This window comes from Bos javanicus, chromosome 2 (assembly GCF_032452875.1).
Source record: "Bos javanicus breed banteng chromosome 2, ARS-OSU_banteng_1.0, whole genome shotgun sequence".
Classification (NCBI taxonomy): Eukaryota; Metazoa; Chordata; class Mammalia; order Artiodactyla; family Bovidae; genus Bos; species Bos javanicus.
The window spans coordinates 128,220,886-128,248,024 of NC_083869.1; the positions used below are offsets into that span (position 1 = coordinate 128,220,886).

Genomic DNA, 27,139 nt, shown 5'->3' on the forward strand with positions numbered 1-27,139 from the left:
AGTCGCTCAGTCGCGTCCGACTTTTTGCGACCCCGTGGACTGTGGCCCACCAGGCCCCTCTATCCATGGAATTTTTCAGGCAACAAATACTGGAGTGGGTTGCCATTTCCTTCTCCAGGTGATCTTAACCCAGGGATCGAACCTGGGTCTCCCACATTGCGAGCAGACACTTTACCATCCGAGCCACCACGGAAAGCCAATGCTACTCTGTCCAATAGCGATACAAAACAATTTTTTACTAGAAAAAGATAATTCCAGGGCTCCCGTTGCAGCTCAGTGGTAAAGAATCCTCCTGCCAATGCAGGAGACATGGGTTTGATCTCTAATCTGGGAAGATCCCACACGCCGAGGAGCAGCTAAACCCGTGCGTGCGTGCTAAGTCGCTTCAGTCGTGTCTGACTCTTTGTGACCCCATGGGACTATAGCCCGCCAGCTCCTCTGTCCATGGGATTTCCCAGGCAAGAATATTGGAGTGGGTTGCCATTTCCTCCTCCAGGGGATCTTCCCGACCCAGGGATGGAACCAATGTCTCTTAGGTCTTCCTGCTTTGGCAGGCGTCTTTTTCACCACTAGCGCCCCCTGGGAAGCGAAGCCCGTGAGCCGCAGCTATTGAGCCTGTGTTTTAGAGCCGGGGAGCCGCAATAACTGAGTCCACGTGTTGTAACTCCTGAAGCTCACCGACTCAACAGGAGGAGGCACTGCAATGAGAAACCTGCGCACCGCAACTATAGGGCAGCCCCCACACACCGCAGTTAGAGAAAAATCCTAGCAGCAGTGAACACCCAGCGCAGCCAAAAATAAAATAAAATTAAATTAAAAAGAAAAAGACAACTCCAAAGATTATTGTGTTATTGCCCTTTGGGCATTAATTGGATTGTCTTTTTTTTTTTGATTATCGAGCATTCATTCTCTCTGTTGAGACCATATCCACTGATCTGTTTCCCCCTCCCCCTCCCAACACTATGCAGCTTTCAGGATTTCAGTTCCCCTGCCAGAGATTAAACCCGGGCAGGCCACAGCAGTGAACGCCTTGAATCCTAACCACTAGGCCACCAAGCAACTCCCATCTACTGATCTGTTTTTACGTTCACTGATCATTTCCTTGGTTATATCCAACCTAATGTTAATCACACCCAAAGCATTTTTGACTGCAGATACGGCATTTTCAGTTTGGGGATTTCAAACTGATTTCAAACTTGGTTTTTCTTTTATAGTTCCCAACTCTCTCCGGAAATTTCTCATCTCTTCAGTCATTATGCAGATCTTCTGTAGACTCTGATAAATTCATCCATGTTATTTCAACTTTTTGCTAATTTCAACGTTTGAGTCATTTGTGGGTATCTTTAGATTGACCGATCTTTCTCTTCATTACAGATCACAGTTTCCTGTTTTGTTGAATGTCTAATAATTTTTAAAAATCAATTACTTCTTTCTGGCCGTGCTGGGTCTTCATTGCTCTTTCCTTGGGCTTTCTCTAGCTGCAGCAAGTGGGGGACTGCTCTTTGCCGAAGGACACGGGCTTCTCACTGCGGAGCACAGGCTCTAGGTGCCCGGTGTGCAGTAGTTGCAGCACCCAGGCTCAGTAGTTGCTGCTCTTGGGCTCTAGAACATGGGCTCGGTAGTTGTAGTGCATGGGCTTAGTTGCTCCACAGCATGTGGAAGAAGAAGCCCTTCCCAGACCAGGGATCAAACCCATGTCCCCTGCATTGGCAGGCAAGTTCTTATCCTCTGCTGCTGCTGCTGCGAAGTCAGTTCAGTTGTGTCTGACTCTGTGCGACCCCATAGACGGCAGCCCACCAGGCTCCCCGTCCCTGGGATTCTCCAGGCAAGAACACTGGAGTGGGTTGCCATTTCCTTCTCCAATGCATGAAAGTGAAAAGTGAAAGTGAAGTTGCTCAGTCGTGTCCGACTCTTAACGACCCCATGGACTGCAGCCTACCAGGCTCCTCCGCCAGTGGGACTTTCCAGGCAAGAGTACTGGAGTGGGGGGCCATTGCCTTCTCCACTTATCCTCTGCACCACCAGGGAAGTCTGAAAGTCTAATAATTTTATTATGTATTTGACATTGTGGATTATATGTGATAGAAACTAGATTCTGTTATCTTCCTCTGAAGAACATAGTTTCATTCTAACCAGGACATGAAAGTAACCTAATGCTCATTGACAGGTTAATGTGGTACATATATACAGTGAAATATAACTCAACCATAAAAAGGAATGAAATTGGGTCATTTGTGAAGTGAGTCCAAAAGAGGAAAACAAATATTGTATATTAATGCATATATGTGGAATCTAGAAAAATGGTAAAGGTGAACCTATTTGAAAGGCAGGAATAGAGATTTTGACAGAGAACAGACGTGTGAACACGGGGAGGATCGGGCGTGGGGTGCATTAGGAGATTGGGACTGATACATGTGCATTGTCGTGGGTAAAAGAGATAGCTAGTGGAAACCTGAGGTATAGCGCAGGTTGCTCAACTTGGTGCCCTGTAGTGACCTAGGTGGCTGGGATGGTTGCTGGGGAGGAAGATCCATGAGGCAGTGGATGAATGTATACATCTAGCTGAAGTGAATGGACATATTCACTTCATTGTACAGTGGAAAGTAACACAACACTGTGAGCAGCTATAACACAATTTAGAAAAAAAAGGAAATTTTACAAACACTTCAGAAAACAATTTGGCCTTATTGAAAAAATTAAAGATGTGCAAACCATATGACTCAGCATTTCTACTCCAAACAGTTGTATGCATGTACCAAGAGATATGTATAAAATATTCATACCAGTATTCTTTCTACTGTCAAAAACTTGAACCTAAACCTAAATGTCTGTCATCAGAATAAGGGATAGATTGTAATACGTTTCCAAAGTGGGATATTATGCAAAAAGAAACAGGATTAAGTACAGCTCCATTCAACAAAATAGATGGAACAGAAATCTAAAGTTGAGTTAAAAAAACAAGTTGCAGAAGATGATGCACAATATTGATGGCTTTCCTGGGGCCTCAAATGGTAAAGAATCTGCCTACAATGTGGGAAACCCAGGTTCAATCCCCAGGTAGGGAAGATCCCCTGGAGAAGGGAATGGCTACCCTCTCCAGCATTCTTGCCTGGAGAATTCTTTGGAGAGAGGAGCCTGGCAGGCTACAGTCTGTGGGGAGGTAAAGAGTCGGACACGACTGAGAGGGTTTCACTTCAATTTCACTTCACATGCACAATATGAGCTCATATATTAAAAGCCGAAAAAAACCCAGCAAAACTAAACAATGTATTATTTTAGGAAAGCACACGTTTATGACAAAATTATTTTTAAAGTGAGGAACATTCAGGAAAGTGGTTCGCTGATGGGGTGATGGTGGAGAATAGAAGATAAGTTGGGAAGGAGTGAGGAGGTAGATTATTAAACAGCGCTGGTAATGCTCCAACTCTTGAATTAGGGCATGTTCAGAGCCATTTTTTAGAAATGTTATTTTTTTTTTGGCTGCTCTGGGTCTTTGTTGAGGCACAAGGGCTTCTTCTGGTTGTGGCACGCAGGTTTAGCTGCTCCATGGCGTGTGAGATCTTAGTTCCCTGACCAGGGATGGAACTCCTGTCCCCTGCATTGGAAGGTGGATACTCAACCACTGAATCACCAGAAAAGTCCAAAAATGTTCCACATTTCGCTTAGAAAAGAAAGAGAAGTCGCTTAGTCGTGTCCGACTCTTCGTGAACCCATCCTTCATGAACCCATGGACTGTAACCTACCAGGCTCCTCTGTCCATGGAATTTTTCAGTCAAGAGTGCTGGAGTGGGTTGCCATTTCCTTCTCCAGGGGATCTTGCTGACCCTGGCATTGAACCTGGGTCTCCCTCATTGCGGGCAGACACTCTACCATCTGAGCCACCAGGGAAGCCCCCACATTTACACATTTCACTTGGTATTTTACAAATACAGCACAATGTGGCAGAGAAAAATTCCTGGCCATATTATATCATTGAACTCCCTAATAGCTGGGATGCAAAGGACAATGGACTAATATTTTCAAAGTGCTGAAGGCAAAGAACTTTGGAACAAGAATTTTATCTCTAGTTATGCTGCTGCTGCTAAGTTGCTTCAGTCATGTCCGACTCTGTGTGACCCCATAGATGGCAGCCCACCAGGCTTCTCCATTCCTGGGATTCTCTAGGCAAGAATACTGGAATGGGTCGCCATTTCCTTCTCCAATGCATGAAAGTGAAGTTGCTTAATCGTGTCCAACTCCTAGGGACCCCATGGACGGCAGCCTACCAGGCTCCTCCGTCCATGGGATTTTCCAGGCAAGAGTACTGGAGTGGGTTGCCATTGCCTTCTCCCACAATAAACCATAATTGTGTAAAATAACCTAATTTGTATACATTTCCTAAGTAAAGTCTACATTACCCTCTCTTATCTCACTTTTTTCCTCCTAAGCAACCTGACCCCTACCCCAAATGCAGGTGTCAGATTCCTAAAAAGTCTGGAGGAAAGCTATGAAAAAATCAGGAGGCATGCAGGTTGGTGGAAGAAACCAGCCAACCGGTTCTGTCATTTAAATACTCAAGGAAAATAAATATTTATTCAAGACCTCAGGAATGTTGCTATGAAAGACCTTGTTTGATATCCCTCCTAAAGTAAACAGAGCAAGAAGAGAACTGAATCCAGGAGAAAGTGGTGAGATATGGGGAATAAAGGAGACTATATGACTTAATAAATTCTATCAGTATCTAAATAGTGATTTCTCCCCTTCCTCCCCTCTGTCCCCGCAAAAAACAAAGTAAAACAAGAACAAACAAAAACCCCCCAATATTGCAAATGTCAGAACTTAAAACTCTATGAGCTCTTAGCTGGTAATCAGAGAAATCCAAATGAAAAAACAATTAGATAACATGTTGGATCTATCATAACGCCAAAAAGTAGAAACTCAAGGCAATTCAAAGGGCCGGTAAAGATACGGAGAACACAGAATTTTCCACAAATTGCTGACGGAGGGAGGCATAAATTATGTGTGCTTTGTCCCAAAATGCTGTACATAGGTAAGTATATCGATGTTTGTCCTGTGACTCACCAATTCTACTCCTGAGTATATATGCATAGACCATCTCACTCCCTCCACTCCCCACCCCCAAATACCAAAAAGACCTTTCACACATATTAATAGGGTGTAAGTTTCAGAAGAGGGCTTACCTGGTGCCTCAGTGGAAAAGAGTCTGCCTACCGATTCAAGAGACGCATGTTCAGTCCCTACATTGGGAAGATCCCCTGGAGAAGGAAATGGCCACCCACTCCAGTAGTCTTGCCTAGGAAATCCCATGAACAGAGAAGCCTGACAGGCTACAGTTCTTGGGGTCACAAAAGAGCTGGACCCACACAAAAACATAATAATAAAAAGGAAGAGTCAGACACGACTTAGTGAATAAAAACAACAATAAAGTTTCAGAAAGTTTATTTCATGTTGTGTATGTAGCTGAGTGGAGGTGATGGAATTCCAGTTGAGCTATTCCAAATCCTGAAAGATGATGCTGTGAAAGTGCTGCACTCAATATGCCAGCAAATTTGGAAAACTCAGCAGTGGCCACAGGACTGGAAAAGGTCAGTTTTCATTCCAATCCCAAAGAAAGGCAATGCCAAAGAATGCTCAAACTACCACACAATTGCATTCATCTCACACGCTAGTAAAGTAATGCTCAAAATTCTCCAAGCCAGGCTTCAGCAATATGTGAACCGTGAACTTCCTGATGTTCAAGCTGGTTTTAGAAAAGGCAGAGGAACCAGAGATCAAATTGCCAACATCTGCTGGATCATGGAAAAAGCAAGAGAGTTCCAGAAAAACATCTATTTCTGCTTTATTGACTATGCCAAAGCCTTTGACTGTGTGGATCACAAGAAACTGTGGAAAATTCTGAAAGAGATGGGAATACCAGACCACCTGATCTGCCTCTTGAGAAATCTGTATGCAGGTCAGGAAGCAACAGTTAGAACTGGACATGGAACAACAGACTGGTTCCAAATAGGAAAAGGAGTTCGTCAAGGCTGTGTATTGTCACCCTGCTTATTTAACTTATATACAGAGTACATCATGAGAAATGCTGGACTGGAAGAAACACAAGCTGGAATCAAGATTGCCAGGAGAAATATCAATAACCTCAGATATGCAGATGACACCACCCTTATGGCAGAAAGTGAAGAGGAACTCAAAAGCCTCTTGATGAAAGTGAAAGTGGAGAGTGAAAAAGTTGGCTTAAAGCTCAACATTCAGAAAACGAAGATCATGGCATCCGGTCCCACCACTTCATGGGAAATAGATGGGGAAACAGTGGAAACAGTGTCAGACTTTATTTTTGGGGGCTCCAAAATCACTGCAGATGGTGACTGCAGCCATGAAATTAAAAGATGCTTAGTCCTTGGAAGGAAAGTTATGACCAACCTAGATAGTTCACATATTCAAAAGCAGAGACATTACTTTGCCAACAAAGGTTCGTCTACTCAAGGCTATGGTTTTTCCAGTGGTCATGCATGGATGTGAGAGTTGGAGTGTGAAGAAGGCTGAGCGCTGAAGAATTGATGCTTTTGAACTGTGGTGTTGGAGAAGACTCTTGAGAGTCCCTTGGACTGCAAGGAGATCCAACCAGGTCATTCTGAAGGAGATCAGCCCTGGGATTTCTTTGGAAGGAATGATGCTAAAGCTGAAACTCCAGTACTTTGGCCACCTCACGTGAAGAGTTGACTCATTGGGAAAGACTCTGATGCTGGGAGGGATTGGGGGCAGGAAGAGAAGGGGATGACAGAGGATGAGATGGCTGGATGGCATCACTGACTCGATGGATGTGAGTCTGGGTGAACTCCGGGGAGTTAGTGATGGACAGGGAGGCCTGGCGTGCTGTGATTCATGGGGTCGCAAAGAGTCGGACACAACTGAGCGACTGATCTGATCTGATCTGATGTAGCTGAAGCTGGAGGCAAACTGTGCATCTACCATTAAGGAGACAAATGAGAAAACGTGGCCTTTGATGGCACATTGTACAGTGGTTAGAAATGATGAACCGGATTTACATTCAGCAGTATGACTGTATCATAAATACGTTCAGTGAGAAGGTAAGAAGCAGAATTCCAAAGCACATTTTTGTAAACTTATGTACATTCAAAACATTTATTCTTAAATGAACACTATATTTTTCAAGACACCTTCATTCACTCCATCACATATTCAATAGTATTCTTTAATACTTATTATGTGTCAGGCACCACTCCTGACATTGAGGATATAGTAGCAAACTAAGAAAATTGTGCTTTTTCTAGAACTTATATTCTACTAGAAGAAATGAGATGATAAAGAAAAATAAATGAGAAACAAGATGGAGATTGTGGATGCAGGAGATGTGGTATCTTTTTTAAGAGACTCACTGTATTTTTCTATTATTTACTTTTGGTTGCACGGTTCTTTGTTGCTGCACTTGGACTTTCTCTAGTTGTCACGAGCAGGGGCCACTCTTCGTTGTGGCTTCTCATTGCAGTGGCTTCTCTCGTTGCGGAACATGGGCTCTAGAGCACTCGGGCTTCACTGGTTGCGGCACTTGGGCTCAGTGGTCGTGGCGCACGGGCTTAGTTGCCCCATGACATGTGAAATCTTCACGGACCAGGGATCCAGCCGGCCTTAGAAGGAAGATTCTTATCCACTGTTCCACCAGAGAAGTCAGGTATGTGCTATTTTTTAATACAGGGTGGCCATGGAAGTCCTCTCTGATAAGGGAAACTCTTTAAGAGAAGGAACAAGATTGGATATGTGGGGGAGGAGAACTCTGGGCAGAGAACAGCATGTGCAAAGGTCCTGAGGTGGGAGTGTGTTTGGCATATTTTAGAAACATTAAGGAGGCCAGCGCGTGGTCAGAGTAGTGAGAGAGTGAGTTATAGGGAGTGAGAGGTGTGGCAGGCGAGGTCAAACAGGGCTTTACAGGTTGTGGCATGCACTTAGGGTTTTGCTTGGAGCAAAATGAGAGGCTTTTAGGGGAGGAGGGAAATGATCTGGCTTATTTTTAAGGAATTACCATGCTTTTTGTGCAAAGCTAAGACTGGGGAAGCATTAATGAGGGATTACAGTGATCCAGGACATGGTGATGGTGATTTAGAAGAGGGTGGAACGAGAGATGTGAAAGGCCAATCTTTAGAGAAAAAATGAAAAGCTACCAGAGAATATCTTTAAGGACTATGCTATGCTAAGTCACTTCAGTCGTGTCTGACTCTGTGCGACCACATAGATGGCAGCCCACCAGGCTCCCCCGTCCCTGGGATTCTCCAGGCGAGAACACTGGAGTGGGTTACCATTTCCTTCTCCAATGCATGAAAGTGAAGAGTGAAAGTGAAGTCGCTCAATCGTGTCCGACTCTTAGCAACCCCATGGATTGCAGCCTACCAGGCTCCTCCGTCCATGGGATTTTCCAGGCAAGAGTACTGCAGTGGGGTGCCATTGCCTTCTCCAATCTTTAAGGACTAGGATACCTCAAACAAAATATTTTCAGAAGTGCTAAGCATAAAAGAAACAAATTTGACTACATTAAATGAAAAACATTTGTTCATCAACAGATACCACCAAGAGTAAAATGACCAGCTGTAAACTGGGAGAAGAGCGAGGATTTTTAAAAAGAGCAGACAATTTATGAGTGAATGGGTGTTGAGGGAACTGGAGGTACCACGGATGTTGTTGAGGGTTTTGGCCTGAGCACTCGGAAGATTGACAGAAAGACTGGGGAGGAGAGTCAGTTTAGGTGAAAAAACCAGGAATTCGGTTTGGATGTTCAGGATGCCCATTAGGCATCAAAGTGGAGGTATTAGGAGTCTATTGCCCATTTGTCTAGAATAGAATTCAGGGGAGAGGTCTGAGGTTACACTTTTGGAAGCTGCAGTAGATAGAAGGTATTTAACTCATGGGATTATTATTATTATTATTATTATTTTGGATACAGTATGTATTCTTGTATCTCACTTCTTCTTTTTTTAGTATTTATTTATTTGACTGCACCAGGTCTTAGTTGAAGCACCTGGGACCCTCGAGCATCCTTGCGACATGTGGGGTCTTTAGCTGGGGCACACAGGGTCCCTAGCTGCCGCACACAAACTCCCAACTGCAGCATGTGGGATCCAGTTCCCTGATCAGGGATGGGACCTGGGCCCTCTGCATGGGGAGTGAGGAGTCTCAGCCACGGGACCACGAGGGAAGTCTCTAAATCAGGGGATTTTCTTTTTTAAGGTTATTTATCTATTTTTAAATGAAACAAAGATGAATATTTTAATGATAAAAGGTACAATTCACAAAGAAGATAGACATCATAAACCATTAGACACTTTAACAACAAAGACAAAAGATACATAGCGCAAAAATTAGAAGAAAAATATAAGGGAAAAGAAAACATATAATCATAGTGAGACAAACTAACATTTCTCTGAGAATATTTTATCAAATGCAGAAAAAATAAGAATAGGACCATCTTGACTGATGTCATTAATAATTTCAATATAATAGGTTTGTGTTTAATTAATTTATATTAATCATACCCTATACAAAAGGTCAAGGAATTAAATGAAGTCACCAAGGGATGAGCAAGAGAAACTGAGATCAAGCACAGAGACAATTCTTTATTTAGAAGGAGGGAAGGTGGTGAGGAGCCAGCAAAGGGGGCTGGAAAGAAATGGTCGCTGAGGTTGGAAAAGAGCCAAGAGAGGGTAGGATTCTGGAGGGCAAGCAAGAAAGTATTTCCAGAAGGTAGGAGCGATAGGCTGTGCGCAATTCTACTGATAAGTTGATAAAATGAGCCAGGACTGAATAGTTTTGGTAAAGTTAACTTAATGCAATGATGAAATTAAAAGCCTCACTAGAAAGGGCTCTAGAGAGACAAGGAGAAATGGGTAAAGCAACTAGAGACAGCACTTTTTCTGTGTGTGTAGCAGGGCTTGGAACACTTGAGAACTCTATTTCCAGTTACCACCTCTGCTCTCCATTCAAACAGTAATATAAATAGAATAGAAACACACAGCACTCACACACACTCATATACAGATCAGGTCATAAGATCAGCAACTAATCCCTTACCTCCCCAGTCACTCCTGGAGCGGTCAAAGGTTTTAAAAAAATATTTATTAACTTATTTGGCTGCACCTGGTCTTAGGTGCCAAAGAATGCTCAGACTACTGCACAATTGACTCATCTCACACGCTAGTAACTGCTACTGCTGCTGCTAAGTCGCTTCAGTCGTGTCCGACTCTGTGCAACTCCATAGACGGCAGCCACCAGGCTCTCCCGTCCCTGGGATTCTCCAGGCAAGAACACTGGAGTGGGTTACCATTTCCTTCTCCAATGCGTGAAAGTGAAAAGTGAAAGTGAAGTCGCTCAGTCGTGCCCAACTCTTAGCGACCCCATGGACTGTAGCCGACCAGGCTCCTCCATCCGTGGGATTTTCCAGGCAAGAGTACTGGAGTGGGGTGCCATTGCCTTCTCCAACACGTTAGTAAAGTGATGCTTAAAATTCTCCAAGCCAGGCTTCAGCAATACGTGAACCGTGAACTTCCAGATGTTCAAGCTGGTTTTAGAAAAGGCAGAGGAACCAGAGATCAAATTACCAACATCCGCTGGATCATGGAAAAAGCAAGAGAGTTCCAGAAAAACATCTATTTCTGCTTTATTGACTATGCCAAAGCCTTTGACTGTGTGGATCACAATAAACTGTGGAAAATTCTGAAAGAGATGGGAATACCAGACCACCTGATCTGCCTCTTGAGAAACCTGTATGCAGGTCAGGAAGCAACAGTTAGAACTGGACATGGAACAACAGACTGGTTCCAAATAGGAAAAGGAGTACGTCAAGGCTGTGTATTGTCACCTTGCTTATTTAACTTATATGCAGAGTACATCATGAGAAACGCTGGGCTGGAAGAAGCACAAGCTTTGCCGGGAGAAATATCAAGATTGCCGGGAGAAATATCAATAACCTCAGATATGCAGATGACACCACCCTTATGGCAGAAAGCGAAGAAGAACTAAAGAGCTTCTTGATGAAAGTGAAAGAGGAGAGTGAAAAAGTTGGCTTAAAGCTCAACATTCAGAAAATGAAGATCATGGCATCTGGTCGCATCACTTCATGGGAAATAGATGGGGAAACAGTGGCTGACTTTATATTTCTGGGCTCCAAAATCACTGCAGATGGTGATCGCAGCCATGAAATTAAAAGATGCCTACTCCTTGGAAGGAAAGTTATGACCAGCCTTGACAGCATATTAAAAAGCAGAGATATTACTTTGTTAACAAATGGCCATCTAGTCAAGGCTATGGTTTTTCCAGTAGTCATGTATGGATGTGAGAGTTGGACTATTAAGAAAGCTAAGCACCAAAGAATTGATGCTTTTGAACTGTGGTGTTGGAGAAGACTCATGAGAGTCCCTTGGACAGCAAGGAATCTAACCAGTCCATACTAAAGAAATCAGTCCTGAATATTCATTGGAAAGACTTATGCTGAAGCTGAAACTCCAATAGTTTGGCCACCTGATGTGAAGAACTGACTTATTGGAAAAGACGGTGATCCTGGGAAAGATTGAAGGCAGGAAGAGAAGGGGACGACAGAGGATGAGATGGTTGTATGGCATCACTGACTCAGTGGACATGAGTTTAAGTAAACTCCAGGAATTGGTGATGGACAGGGAGACCTAGCGTGCTGTAGTCTATGGGGTTGTGAAGAGTCAGACACCACTGAGCGGCTGAACTGAACTGAACTGAATTCTACTGATAAGTTAATAAAATGAGGCAGCACTAAAGAGTTTTGGTAAAGTTAACTTAATGCAATAATGGAATTAAAAGCCTCACTAGAAAGAGCTCTAGAGAGTTCACATGTGTCAACTAAAGAACCTGAATGCTGCAACAAAGACTGAAGATCCTGCAAGGCTGCACCTAAGACCAGCTGCAGCCAAATAAATTAACAAATATTATTTAAAAACCTTTGACCTGATCCAGGAGTGACTGGGGAGGTAAGGGATTAGCTGCTAATCTCATGACAAAGTGCTGTCTCTACTTGCTTTACTGACTTGTCTCTAGAGAGACCAAGAAAAGAAGTCAGTAAAGCAAGTAGAGACAGCACCTTGTGTGTGTGGTGGGGCTTGGAAGACTCGAGAACTCTATTTCCAGTTACCACCTCTGCTCTCCATTCAAACGGTGATATAAAAAGAATAGAGACACACACACTCACTCACCCACACACACTCACTCACCCACACACACTCACTCACCCACACACACTCATATACAAATCAGGTCATGAGATTAGCAGCTAATCCCTTACCTCCCCAGTCACTCCCGGATCAGGTCAAAGGTTTTTAAAAAATATTTATTAATTTATTTGGCTGCAGCTGGTCTTAGGTGCGGCCTTGCAGAATCTTCAGTCTCCGTTGCGACAGGTGGGATCTAGTTCCCTGATCAGGGATGGAACCTGGGCCCTTGGCATTGGGAGCACAGAGTCTTAGCCACTGGACCATCAGGAAAGTCCCAAGTTTAACTGATGTTTGTCCTCAGCTCCTTCTGCTTCCCTCTGTCTCCAGGGCTCTGGTCTTCCCTGAAGGCTGCACCATCAAGAGGGAAAAGAGATGCAGACCTTTGAAAAGCCTGTGTGTGGCAGCTTGGTCGTCTGAGAACGGGTCGGGGGGCATACGGAGTGGGCTGCCCTCCCCTCTCTCTCTTCCAGCCTTCTTCTCGGCCCCAGGTGCCCTGCCCCCAAATCCAACAACACGGCCCGCCCGTGCCCACGGGCACCGTCCCTCTGGCCTCTCAGTTTCGTCTCTACATGCCCTGTAAGACTGCCAGACTCTGATGGTCCTTGTGCCAAAGCCACTGCTTCCCTCAGATATGGCTCCTTCCTTTAGCAGCGGTGCCTGGCCGGGTCCCCCAACCTCCACAGACCCCTGACCTAGAGGAATCAGAGGCTAGAAGTTTGGGGCAGCTTATCCCAACTCTCACCTGAATGGACTGTCAGCACCATCATGACAACCTGTCCCGGCATATTCTGAAGTGACTGCAATGGCGATGCCTCCTTCAATAGCTCAGGCCACTCGCACACAGGGCAAAGTTGCTCCGTAGACAACACGGTGAGTGGCAGAGCCGAGCTAGGATCTGAACCACCAGCACGTTACTGCCCAGGCCCCTCCTTGAGTGAGGAGGGCACAGGCTGTACCCACTGGAGCCCCTATTTCCAGATTGGACAAACAAGGCAAAGTCCTTGACTCCATGGGGCACTTCCTGCAGCAGGACAGTCCGCTGTGGTCAGCCCCGGACTTCCAGACCATCTGCGAAGTTGGTGCCCCTTGGCAGCCAGATTCAGCCTAATGCATGCAGGTAAGAACCTGATTTGTCCTCTGGGGCTGCGGGGTCTTCGGGCCCATCTTCGAGTCTTGTGCTCCTGCCTCTTCTCATCTGAGACCACCCAGCTCCCGCTTCCTTTTCTTCTTCCTCTGAGCTCTGCTTCTCCTTCAGAGGATTCCCCCCTGTCTTCCACGTCTGTGACTTACACGTGTGATCCAGAGCGTGTTCCGATCCTTCTAACACGTCTCACAAAGAGGTGACAGTTCCCCTGAGGACCCATCGTCTCGAGACACAACAAGGACCTCCCGTGGTGCTCCAGAGGGTGGTGGGGATGAGGTTTCAGGGCAGGGGGAAGGCCAAGGTGCCGGAAGACATCTCCCCGGAGCCCACCCCAAGCAAAGCCGAGTAAGATCGGGGGTGGAGAGCAATGCTGGGGGAAACTGGACTCGTTGGGGATAAGGAAGGGGAAGAAAAATGCAGCTGCAGAGCAGAGACCAGCACTGTGGCCCCAGAGCATAGGCTGTGCTCATGGTCATGTCCACGTGCTCTGTGGGAGAGGCGGTCACGGGAGTGGCCAGTGGGGGCGTGGGGCAAATCCTCCATGCTTGTGACGTGAGTGTGCCTGTCCTGGACGCTCCTGTGAGTGTCCTGGATGGAAAGCCACACCTGGGTGTCTAGCTGTGACCATGGAAGTCCTCATGCAGTTTTCCCTGACCCTCATGTCCGGCCACCAGCAGCCCCAAGGGCACCCAGTGCCGACCCTTGGGCCTCCAACCACCGAGCTGATCAGAGGGACAGAAACAGTGACCCCACCTAACCTTCAGCTCTATACCTGTGCGGGGTCAGTCTTATTCCACTCAGGCCCTCTTCTATGGGTCGCTCCTCCATTCCCTTCTGTCCTCACCTGCATTGTTCCCAAGACTGTTCCACAGCACTTTGGAAGAGTTTTGCTATCAGGGAAAGCAGAGATGTGGCCCAGTGCCAGGAGGCACCTGCGTGGTCAATGGAAAGTTTTTGCTCATTTGTTTTCAATGAGATAAATTTTAAAAATTGAAGGGAGTGTCTATGGTGGAGAAGAAAAGCAGGGGTGGGGATTGAGGGTGAAGTTGTTACTATTGTTCAGTTGCTAAGTTGTGTCCCACTCTTTGGGACCCCATGGACTGCGGCAGGTCAGGGTGAAGTGGAAAATGGAAAGTGAAGGATGACAGAGCTATAATCTGGAGAGAATGGTGGAGCTGTCTCTGCTGGAGGCCAGGCAGGGTGGAGAAGCAAACACATGGAACAAAACAAAACAACACCCTCTTTTCCCCTCCTGTTGTTTATTACACACTGCAAACTGCTTAATTCACAGTTCTTCCATTCAATGCTGTGAATACTCAGACATTAATGTTTTCTATCTCTTTTACTCCATATGCCTCCTAAGACAAGAGCTGAAAAGCTAGAAAGAATGAATGAATTGGTTGCTCTGTTTCTCTGAGATCAATGAAGGCACTGCAGCATCTTTAAAGAGCATCTGGGGTCCCAGGTACCGTTCAATTCAAGAGACTGAGTTTGAGCCGGGAAGGGGCCCTTTCTGCTAATACCTGGGCTGTGATCAGACCAAGGATTTTATGTCACTAGGGACCTGAAGGTCATTTTTGTTTTTACCTGCTCCTCCCGAACGTGGGCAGACCATCAGAGCCCAGGACAGTAGTATCTGCTGAACTACAGTAATTCGCCTGTTTGCCAGGAAATTTTTTGTGCAGGGAATGGGTGTCTGAAGACAAAGGGCTACAGAGCTGACACAATGCCCGCTGTGTGCTGCCATCCAGTGGGCTCGAGACGACTCCTGGAGACATTTTTGTTGGGTTACTGCACACCCACAAATAGCTACTTAAAAACAAGGAAAAGAACAAAACTTCATAATTCGAGGGTTATTTAGGAAAGGCATTTAAAAATTAACAGACGCTCCTGTTACTTCTTGCAATAGACTCAAAATTGTCCTCCCAGCCTCTGGTCTCTCCCACACCAATCCATTCTGCACACTGTAGCGGGATCCATCTCTGTAAAGCATAGCTGTGATCTGCTCACTTCCATGCTCCAGCACCTTCCATGGCTCCACATTGCCTTTAAAACAGCGAAGCCCCGAAGATCCTTCATCCTGGAACCTCTCGTCTCTTTCCCTCACCCATCTCCCACTGCTTCCTTGAACGCCTGCTCAGCTGCAGCTTCTTTCTCCTTCAGGGGTTTCCTCTTGTCTCTTCCTCTCCTCCCACCCTCCCCTGCTGACTCCCACTCAGTCTTTCTCTCTTCACATAGATGTTGTTTCAACCGAGGAACCTTCTTCCCTATGTGCCAACCTCTGGGCTGAGCTAGGTGCCAGAGCAAGAGGCTTCCATAACACCCTGAACTTCCTTCTATCATGAGAACAGTTGTTCCATATTGCAGGTGTTTGTTTCATTGTCTTTCTTGCTACACAGGAAGTTTGGTGATGTCAGGGGGCGTGTCTATCCCGCCCTCTTTGTCTCTCCGGTGCCTGTGAACTCTAGCCACAGAGAAGGAACAAGTGAACTCAACCCTCTTCTGGAATCTGATAGTGGTGATGGCTGCCCAACTCTGTGAAAATACCAAAAACCACTGAAGTGCGTACTTTAAAAGGGTGAACTTGATGGAATGCAATTTAGATATTAAAAAAAACTGTTAGTTTTTTTAAAATGCAAGCCATAAAATGACAGAGGATTTATATCCAGAACAGATACACAACTCCAGCAAGTCAATGATAAAAAAGGAAACAACCAAATACAAACAATGGATAGACAAATGGAAGGGCAACTTTGTAAAAGAGGAAACCTAATGAAATGGAAATGGCCAATAAACATGAAAGTGATCAGGTCCACCCATCATCAGGGAATGCGAGGTAAAGCCTACTGACATGTTGATACCTGGCAGAAACCAACACAGTGCTGTGAAGCAGTTATCCTCCAGTTAAAAATAAACAGGTTAAAAAGCACAACGAGGGACGTCCCTGGGGATCCAGTGACTAAGGCTGTTCTTCCAACGAGTGGGATTAGGGGCATGGGGCTAAAATCCCACATGTTGCGTGGTGAGGCCAAAAAAAAAAAATTAATTTTTGTCACATGATGAAGTACTACCACAATGAGGACTGATGCTTTTCACCTACAGGTGACAAGATGAACACGTATGACAAACGCCGTGCTGTGCAAAACAACCCAGAAACAAGAGTCCACACCACAGTTCTACTCACAGACGCAGTTGTTCTCTGGTGGGACAAGGTTGGATAGTGGGGACTCCTTGTGGGAGGCGAGTAGGGTGGGAGGAAAAGGTGGGAGGTGCCAGGGTGCTTGTGATACTTTACTTCTTCATTTGCATGACAGTTACATAAGTGTGCCCATTTGTGAACATTTTTTGAGCTGCATACACACATTGTATGTGTGTGTGTGATATTTCAATTCAAAAATTAAAAAAATCCTACCCATTCTTCCATGTACTTTTAAAATACTCCCTCAATAGCATTCAAAAAGTCACACAGTCTCTGGGTTAAGAGGAATTGATGGTAACTCTACCTCCTCTGATGAACTATGGAATGAGGTTCGTGACATTGTACAGGAGACAGGGATCAAGATCATTCCCATGGAAAAGAAATGCAAAAAAGCAAAATGGCTGTCTGGGGAGGCCTTACAAATAGCTGTGAAAAGAAGAGAAGCAAAAAGCAAAGGAGAAAAGGAAAGATATAAACATCTGAATGCAGAGTTCCAAAGAATAGCAAGAAGAGATAAGAAAGCCTTCTTCAGCGATCAATGCAAAGAAATAGAGGAAAACAACAGAATGGGAAAGACTAGGGATCTCTTCAAGAAAATCAGAGATACCAAAGGAACATTTCATGCAAAGATGAGCTCGATAAAGGACAGAAATGGTATGGACCTAACAGAAGCAGAAGATATTAAGAAGAGATGGCAAGAATACACAGAAGAACTGTACAAAAAGATCTTCATGACCCAGATAATCACGATGGTGTGATCACTGACCTAGAGCCAGACATCCTGGAATGTGAAGTCAAGTGGGCCTTAGAAAGCATTACTATGAACAAAGCTAGTGGAGGTGATGGAATTCCAGTTGAGCTATTCCAAATCCTGAAAGATGATGCTGTGAAAGTGCTGCACTCAATATGCCAGCAAATTTGGAAAACTCAGCAGTGGCCACAGGACTGGAAAAGGTCAGTTTTCATTCCAATCCCAAAGAAAGGCAATGCCAAATAATGCTCAAACTACCACACAATTGCACTCATCTCACACGCTAGTAAAGTAATGCTCAAAATTCTCCAAGCCAGGCTTCAGCAATATGTGAACTGTGAACTTCCTGATGTTCAAGCTGGTTTTAGAAAAGGCAGAGGAACCAGAGATCAAATTGCCAACATCCGCTGGATCATGGAAAAAGCAAGAGAGTTCCAGAAAAACATCTATTTCTGCTTTATTGACTATGCCAAAGCCTTTGACTGTGTGGATGACAATGAACTGTGGAAAATTCTGAAAGAGATGGGAATACCAGACCACCTGATCTGCCTCTTGAGAAATTTGTATGCAGGTCAGGAAGCAACAGTTAGAACTGGACAGGGAACAACAGACTGGTTCCAAATAGGAAAAGGAGTACATCAAGGCTGTATATTGTCACCCAGCTTATTTAACTTGTATGCAGAGTACATCATGAGAAACACTGGACTGGAAGAAACACAAACTGGAATCAAGATTGCCCGGAGAAATACAAGTAACCTCAGATATGCAGATGACACCACCCTTATGGCAGAAAGTGAAGAGGAACTAAAAAGCCTCTTGATGAAAGTGAAAGAGGAGAGTGAAAAAGTTGGCTTAAAGCTCAACATTCAGAAAACAAAGATCATGGCATCCGGTCCCACCACTTCATGGGAAATAGATAGGGAAACAGTGGAAACAGTGTCAGACTTTATTTTTGGGGGCTCCAAAATCACTGCAGATGGTGACTGCAGCCATGAAATTAAAAGACGCTTACTCCTTGGAAGGAAAGTTATGACCAACCTAGATAGCATACTGAAAAGCAGAGACATTACTTTGCCAACTAAGGTCTGTCTAGTCAAGGCTATGGTTTTTCCTGTGGTCATGCATGGATGTGAGAGTTGGAGTGTGAAGAAGGCTGAGTGCCGAAGAATTGATGCTTTTGAATTGTGGTGTTGGAGAAGACTCTTGAGAGTCCCTTGGACTGCAAGGAGATCCAACCAGTCCATTCTGAAGGAGATCAGCTCTGAGATTTCTTTGGAAGGAATGATGCTAAAGCTGAAACTCCAGTACTTTGGCCACCTCATGCGAAGAGTTGACTCATTGGAAAAGACTCTCATGCTGGGAGGGTTTGGGGGCAGGAGGAGAAGGGGACGACAGAGGATGAGATGGCTGGATGGCATCACTGACTCGATGGATGTGAGTCTGAGTGAACTCCGGGAATTGGTGATGGACAGGGAGGCCTGGCGTGCTGCGATTCATGGGGTCGCAAAGAGTCGGACACAACTGAGTGACTGATCTGATCTGCCTCCTCTATGATCTCATAGCACTTTGGGATCCTTTGATCACACACCTGGAAGCATCTGCATGGAAAGAGCGAGAGCTTTGGGGACCTGGGTTCTAGTGCCAGCCACTTCCCACGTGGGTGGCCATAGACAAGTCCCCCACAGCCACACGGTACTTAGCCACAGCAGCAGGAAGTGACCCTTGATTTAAGCAGAAAAAGGAATCAGGTAGTTGCCAGAATTCCTAGAAGGCCAGAAGCAGGCTCAGAGGCATAATGCCCGGCATGATGCTTAAAATTACACTACAGAACCAGTCTGGCACAGATCCCATGGCTGTGGTTGAGCTCACACAGCCAGCTCCAATGGGCACTGGGGCTGGACTCCAGGATGCCCCCGGGACTTTCCTGGTGGTCTGGTGGTTGAGAATCTGCCTGTTCAGGGGATTCCATGCAGGGAACATGGGTTCGATCCCCATTCCACGAACTAAGATTCCACATGCCTTGGGCCAACTGGGCTTCCCTGGTGGCTCAGAGGTTAAAGCGTCTGCCTGGAATGCGGGAGACCTGGGTTTGATCCCTGGGTCAGGAAGATTCCCTGGAAAAGGAAATGGTAACCCACTCCAGTACTCTTGCCTGGAGAATCCCATGGAGGGAGGAGCCTGGTAGGCTATAGTCCATGGGGTTGCAAAGAGTCGGACACAACTGAGCGACTTCACTTGGGCCAACTAAGCCCGTGCACCACAAATACTGAAGCCTGTGCACTGAGGGTCTATGTTCTGCAACAAAAGAAACCACAAGGAGAAGTCCATGCATCACAGTGAAAAGGAGCTCCGGATCGCTGCAACTAGAGAAAGCCCACACACAGCAACGAAGACCCAGCACAGCCAAAAATAAAATTAATTAATTAATAAAACAAAGAAAATTAAAAAAGAAAAGAATGCCCAGTGTGGCGGCTTGAATCCCGGACGTGGCTGCCCCTGTGTAGGGTGCCAACACTTGCCACTGGAGCAGATTCTGCACAGTTCCTATCCCTTGATGCTGCCAACTCTGGATTCAAAGTCTGTGGCAGGAGTGTCTGATTAGCAGAGCCTAGGTCATGTGACTTCTCCCTAGCTGCAAGGGACTCCGAGAAAATGAGCGTCTGGCCTTTCCAGCTTTTATATCAGGAGGTGGTCCTGCCTCTTTTTAAGTAGAAGATTTCCCAAACACAAGAATGGTCACTGTTGGTGCTCAGAGTAGCCTGCCCCAAGATATGCCACAATGGCATCTTGATTATTTTGAATTAAGGTTGCTTGAGAAACAGCTGGTGGAAAAAAAAATGATATTTATAAAAACCTCTCTAACATCCCTTTCCAGAGAAGGCAATGGCACCCCACTCCAGTACTCTTGCCTGGAAAATCCCATGGATGGAGGAGCCTGGTAGGCAGCAGTCCATGGGGTCGCTAGAGTCGGACACGACTTCACTTTCACTTCTTACTTGCATGCATTGGAGAAGGAAATGGCAACCCACTCCAGTGTTCTTGCCTGGAGAATCCCAGGGACGGGGGAGGCTGGTGGGCTACCGTCTATGGCATTGCACAGAGTCGGACACGACTGAAGCGACTTAGCAGCAGCAGCAGCAACATCCCTTTCTCTCCTTGATAGTGGGAAATAAATCTCCCATGTGAAGGTATCCTTCCTGTACCAGGAGAGAGAGCATCCTTATCAGCAGAGTTAGGGAATTCAAGGCTAATAAACCTGTATAAACAAATATTGTCACTTCTTCATTCATCTATTACTCCAAGCCCAAGCCTCTTTCTTTCATTGTTGTTGCTGTTGTTTAGTCACTCAGTCATGTCTCATGTCTGACTCTTTTGTGACCCCATGGACTGTAGCCCACCATGCTCCTCTGTCCATGGGATTTTCCAGGTTAAGAATATTAGAGTGGGTTGCCATTTTCTTATCCAGGGGATCTTCCTGACCCAGGGTTCTAACCAGGGTCTCCTGCATTGCAGACAGATTCTTTACCATCTGAGCCACCAGGGAATCCCATCACAATGAACCAAAAATGATATTGCATAAACATCCTACTTTGTTCAATTCAGAGGTCTCATTTCTGACCTCTGTGTGTATGAATTAATCTTTTTCTCCTGTTAATCTGTCTTCTGTCGATTTAATCGTTAGACCAGCCAAATGAACTCAACATCACCAAGAGGACAAATGTCAATGATATTGAGACTGTTCGTCTCAGATTAGGACTTGAACTCATGTGTGGGGGCTCAAATCCAGCCAAAATCCATGATCTCCCAACTGAGATCACACACCTGGTTTTCGGACTTAAAGAAGCTCAGGTTCTTGATGTCTCATGGCAGAAAGAATTCAATGAGAGCCAAAGTAATAGGTAAGAAGTGGATTTATTTAGAGAGGAACACATTCCGCACAAAGGATGTGAGTCATCTCAGAAGGCAAGAGTGGCCTTGAAATATGGTGTGGTTAGCTTTTATGGGCTGGGTAACTTCGTAGGCTAACGTGTGGAAGAAGTGTTCCAGCTCTTTTGGGGAAGCGGTGGAGATTTCCAGGAACTGGGCCGTCGACCACTTTTTGACCTTTAAGGTCTGCCTGGGAATTGTCGTGGCTCCTTTGAGTGTGTCATTTAGCTTGCTGATGTGTTACAACGAATGCATACCGAGGCTCCGGGTTTAGCGGAAGTTGATAAATCCACCATCTTGAACCTATTTAGTTCTAATAAGTTTATGTCGTGTCCTCGGACTATACTGTTCTTTTAAAAGTTGTGCCCTGCCCCCTTCCCTCCTGTTTCACTTGCACCTGTTTCCTCATCCAAAAAATAGAAATAATGCTCACCCTTTGCATGGGAGCTGTAATGGCTAAAGGAGCTAGTGGGTAGGAGGGACTCATCCTATGCCTGGCACACAGAAGAGCTTAACTAATGGTAAACATCATTATTGGTGATTTCGGTTCCATTCTAATGTCTCCTCCACTCCTAGCGGTCTCCAAACTTTGGCCTCTCAGCCTACTATGAAATGGAATTCCCTTTGTAATATTTAATGAAGTTAACACGTTTTCTGGCTCACACAGCAGTTCATCTTTTCCACCATCCTTTCGAACTGAGAGTGCAATGTTTGAAACAGCTCTGGCCTTCCCTCAGGATCCTGTTTACATTGTCAAGGAAAGGAAGTTTCCAGAAAAGGTATTTGTTAGCTCCGAAATGAAATCAACTCAACAAATATTTGATTTAAACATTTTTTTATTTTTAGACATTTAAGCATTTAATATCTTTCATTGATTCAGTGGCCAAATAGGGCACCATCTGCTCAGTGCGGAAAGGCACCTGTCAGAAACAAAATACAACTGTGTTGCAAGACGCCTGTCTCAGGAGGCCAGCTGCAGACTCCCTGAGAGCAGGGACCATGCTGACTGTGTGTAGTGACAGCTCACCTGGCACACAGGAGCCCTAAGGATGTTTATTGAGTTCACCCTCATCAGTGAAAACCCAAACACAACAATCCTTTTTTCTTTGCCTCCCCCTCACCTCTCTACCTGCCTTTTCCATTTCCAAACCTTCATTTATACTAGAGGAATATGCTTTTCTTTCTTGGAAGATTCCACTGTGGGCAGAAGAGTTTGGTTTTAGAGTTGTTTTTGTTGTTCAGCTGCTAAGTCGTGTCTGACCCTTTGCAACTCCATAGACTGCAGCACACAGTCCTTCACTATCTCCTGGAGTTTGCTCAAATTCAGGTCCATTGAGTCAGTGATGCCATTCAGCCATCTCATCATCTGAGGCCCCCTCCTCCTCTTACCTTCAATCTTCCCCAGCATCAGGGTCTTTTCAAATGAGTCAGCTCTTTGCATCAGGTGGCCAAAGTATTGGAGTTTCAGCTGCAACATCAGTCCTTCCAATGAACACCCAGGACTGATCTCCTTTAGGATGGACTGGTTGGATCTCCTTGTAGTCCAAGGGACTCTCAAGAGTCTTCTCCAACACCACAGTTCGAAAGAATCAGTTCTTTGGTGCTTAGCCTTCTTTATGGTCCAACTTTTATTTATTTATTTATTTTTTAAGCAAAATACTTTTGGGAAACATATCTGTGTGGGTTTGAGTCCTTAAAGGGCTTTGCCCTGCTTTGAGGCATCTCATGCCTTGCTCCTTGAGACTGAGTGGTAGGGGGAATGAAGCAGGACTCCTTAGATCTTGAATGGACTTGGAAAAGGCCCCCTTGGCTACAGAAGCCCAAAGAAGCTACCAAAGTGAATTTACCCCACTTTTGTTGTGGAAGCTAGACCCTGACCTCCACTCAGACATGTGGATAAGCCTGTCCTCCTCTTGTTGAACTCACAGAAGAATCCACATACTTTGAGCCAGGATGTTAGGGAAGGGTGTAATACAACACAAAGATGGACTTTGGAGTCAAAGAGACCTGGATCTGAATCTTGTCTTTGCAACTTACTAGCTGTGAGACTTTTGGCAAGTATTTTTTCTCTTTGAGTTTGAAATTCTCAATGGCAAATGGAAAAAATAGTATCTCCCAGGGTAACTGCGAAAGGTAAATCCCAGGAGAAAACTTACATGAAAGCACCTTGCGAAGTGTCTAGTGGATATTTAAACACAGGATGGAGAAGAGATGTCTGGAAAGAAAGAATTTGGCAGTGTTTTTCCAGACGTATTCTTGTGTGTGTGTGTGTGTCTGTGTTTCTGTGTGTGTGTGTCTGTGTGTGTCTGTTTGGCCACATGGCCCTCAGGGATTGTAGTTCTCTGACCAGGGATCAAACCTATGCTCCCTGCATTGGGAGTGTGAAGTATTAACCACTGGACTGCCAGGGAAGTCCCTCTCCAGACATACTGAAGTGAGCATTTTTATAGTGGGATGACAGGAGCTGTATAACTCTGGGTCAGTCTTCCTACCTCCAAGATCCTCAGTTTTCCCTCAAAAGGGATATCTGACTACCTCCTAGAATTTAAGATTAAATGTTGGAATGTGTTACTTTCTGTAACAGAATACAGATTTATTACCTTGTTTCCAAGATGTTGTCAATTATAAAATGTACAATTGGTTAAAAAACAGCTTTTTGAGAGGGAAAAAAATACAACTTTGTTAATGGACCCATCAATTTTAAAACATATTCTGACTTCAGAATCATTAAAATGGGAACAAGCATATGTCTTGCAATGAAGAAATTCATGATAATAATGGTGGTTCCCATTTGGAAAGCATCTGTTGGGTGCCATGCACCACCTGAGCTACTTTCCTAGGTCCTTGACTTGTCATGATCACCCAGTGGGGCAGACATTATTCCACTTCATGTTAGGAAACAAAATAGGGAGGAGTCAAGTCTCTCTCCCAAGGTCTCACGACCAGGAAGTGGGGCTTAGAAAACAGGTCACTTTAATCCCAATTCTTTCCTTTTTCAACTGTTCTCCAGGCTAAGGAGTCAAAGAGATGAGTTCTGTCCAGGGGAATGGTTTGTGAATATGGTACTTTGAATATATCCAGAATCTTTGTAAAGTGACCAGGAAGGGTAGAGGTAACATTAATACAGTTGAAATCTAATCAGTCTCCAAATACCTGACCTTGGAGGGAAGGTGGTAACTGGAGAGTGAGGACTGCTCAGAATCCAGATACAGGGAAGCCAAGAAATGAGCCCGAGTCCAGGTTAACCCAGCCACACCACCCCCTGGGGTGGGAGGGGCCCTGGCCAGTCTCCAGGCTCATTCTTGGCCGTGGACACTGCAATACGCTTTCATCCCATTGGCCATTCTTCCCATGTTTTCCTAAGGTCATCCTGTGTCCTTGACTTTGACTCTTTACTAAAGATGTAGACACCTTTGGAGAATTCAGTTTTTTCTATAACCTTTCTTGAAGATGGAGAAATATGCAGATGAGTTGTCAGAAGCTAGCTAGCATTCATTTAGTCCTAAAACAAGTTATATATGAACAAGTTGAGTTTTGGTTAGTTAGTCCCAGTTAGTTCCCCTGTGCCTGATTATGGGATCGAGTATTTGGCTGCAAAGCTATGGATAGGGCCCTTCCTCTGATATGACCCCAGGCAGACCCACTCAGGAGCATGTCCTGACTCCTGACTCCTAACCAGAAGAGGCCCGGGCTATCTGCTTGCCTGCCTACCTGTCTGTCTGTCTAGCTGTTGCATTTAGGGGAGACAGCTAAACCCACATCAGTGGATTCCCAACGTTAGCAGAACTTTTAGGAAGGGTGGTGGCAGGGATACGGATGAAGCTGGGCTGGGGCCTGGCAGGATGGGGTTGGGGGTCGCCAGAAGCATAAGGGATTGAGTAAGAGATGCCCCCGTCAACCTGACCAGAAGGGACTCATCGTGAAGCTGCCAGAGGAGAAATGTGCTTCTTGGTCTTGACCGAAGGCTCTTTGGACAGTGGCCGAGACAGCACCAGTGAGGGAGTCACCGAGTCTCCACGTGGACATCCACAGGGCTGAAGGTCACCGTTGCAGGCTGCTGGCTGCTGTTGCTGTTTGCGCCCAGGGCAGAAGGGGAAGCTGGCTTGGGGCCCTTGGGTTCCAGCTCCCGTCGCGTCCTCATTTTCCTGTAAGGAGACACCCACATAAGGCTGAGTCTTCCTCGTGTGTGCCCTGCGGAACAGGCTCTGTAACCACAGCTCCATCAAGGAGATTAATGTAGATACCGATATTGATATAGTTTCTTGTGCTATACAGCAGGACCTTGCTGTTTATCTGCTTTCTATATAGTATCTGCTAACCCCAAACTCCTAATTTATTCCTCTCCCCTGACCCCACCTTTTCCCTTTGGTAACCATAGGTTTGTTTTTTATGTCTATGAGTCTGTTTCAGTTTTATCTTATTTACTTATTTCATTTTTGGCCACACTGCCAAAAAGAATCCCTGACCAGGGATCAGATATGCACACCCTGCATTAGAAGTGTGGTATCTTAGCCACACTTAGGGAAAGCCTCTGTTTCTGTTTTATAAATAAGTTCATTTGTATCAGATTTTAGATCCCATATGCAAATGATGTGTGTGTTAGTCATTCAGTCGTGTCCGACTCTTTGCGACCCCATGGACTGTAGCCCGCCAGGGTCCTCTGTCCATGGGATTCGCCAGGCAAGAATACTGGATTGGATTGGCATTCCCTTCTCCAGAGGATCTTCCTGACCCAGGGATCGAACTCTGGTCTCCTCCATTGCAAGCAGATTCTTTACCGTTTGAGCTATAGGGAAGTCCTTATATAAATTATATCATATGATATTTGTCTTTTTCTGACTTACTTCACTTAGTATGATAACCTCTAGGTGCATTCATGTCCTGCAAATAGCATTATTTCATTCTTTTTCATGGATGAGTAGTATTCCATCCTGTATACATACCATATCTTCTTTATCTATTCATCTGTTGATGGACATTTAGGCTGTTTGCATGTCTCGCTATTGTTAAGTAGTGCTGCTATGAACATTGGGGTGCATGTACCTTTTTGAAGTATGGTTTTTCTCTGGATATATGCCCGGGAGTGGAACTGCTAGTTCATATGAACATCAGCCCTGAATACTCATCAGAAGGACTGATGCTGAAGCTGAAACTCCAATAGTTTGGCCACTTGATGTGAAGAACTGACTCATTGGAAAAGACCCTGATGCTGGGAAAGATTGAAGGCAGGAGGAGAAAGGGATGACAGAGGATGAGATGGTTGGATGGATTCATTGACTCGATGGACATGAGTTTGAGCAAGCTCCAGGATTTGGTGGTGGACAGGGAAGCCTGGTGTGCTGCAGTCTGTGGGGTCGTAGAGAGTTGGATATGACTTGAGCGACTGAACTGAACAGATGGAAATGGCAACCCACTCCAGTATTCTTGCCTGGAGAATCCTATGGACAGAGGAGCCTGGTGGGCTATAGTTCATGGGGTTGCAAAGAGCTGGACACAACTGAAGTAACTTAGCACTCATGCATGGTTACTCTCATTTTAAGATTTTTAAGAAATCTCCATATTGTTCTCCACAGTGGCTGTACCATTTGCATTCCCACCCACAGTGCAGGAGGGTTCCCTTTTCCCCACACCCTCTCCAGCATTTATTATTTGCAGATTTAAAATTTTTTTTTCCAAAAAATATATGTGTATTTTTTCATTCCACACACTGAACATGTTTCTCTTGTCCAATTTAATCTGTGTATGGTTTAACTTACAGTGCCTGGAGGAAGCAACACCACGTGATACTGGGCCACCACATTTTTAAAGGGAAATTGCTATTTTTTCTTAAAAGTACTTTTAATTAAAAATATTCAAAAACACAAATGGGACCACTA

General features: G+C 45.2%; 1 protein-coding gene across 3 annotated transcripts in view; it reads right to left on the bottom strand.

Annotated features, from left to right (window-relative positions):
* Nucleotides 1-22,087: 22,087 nt before the first annotated feature.
* Nucleotides 22,088-27,139, bottom strand: part of NCMAP (non-compact myelin associated protein) — a 51,328-nt gene continuing 46,276 nt past the window's right edge. For all 3 annotated transcript variants that reach the window (XM_061393115.1, XM_061393118.1, XM_061393116.1), the window contains exon 4: nucleotides 22,088-25,408. In XM_061393115.1, the coding sequence (XP_061249099.1) occupies nucleotides 25,267-25,408 (142 nt within the window). In that variant the 3' untranslated portion in view covers nucleotides 22,088-25,266. The remainder of the gene's footprint in view (nucleotides 25,409-27,139) is intronic.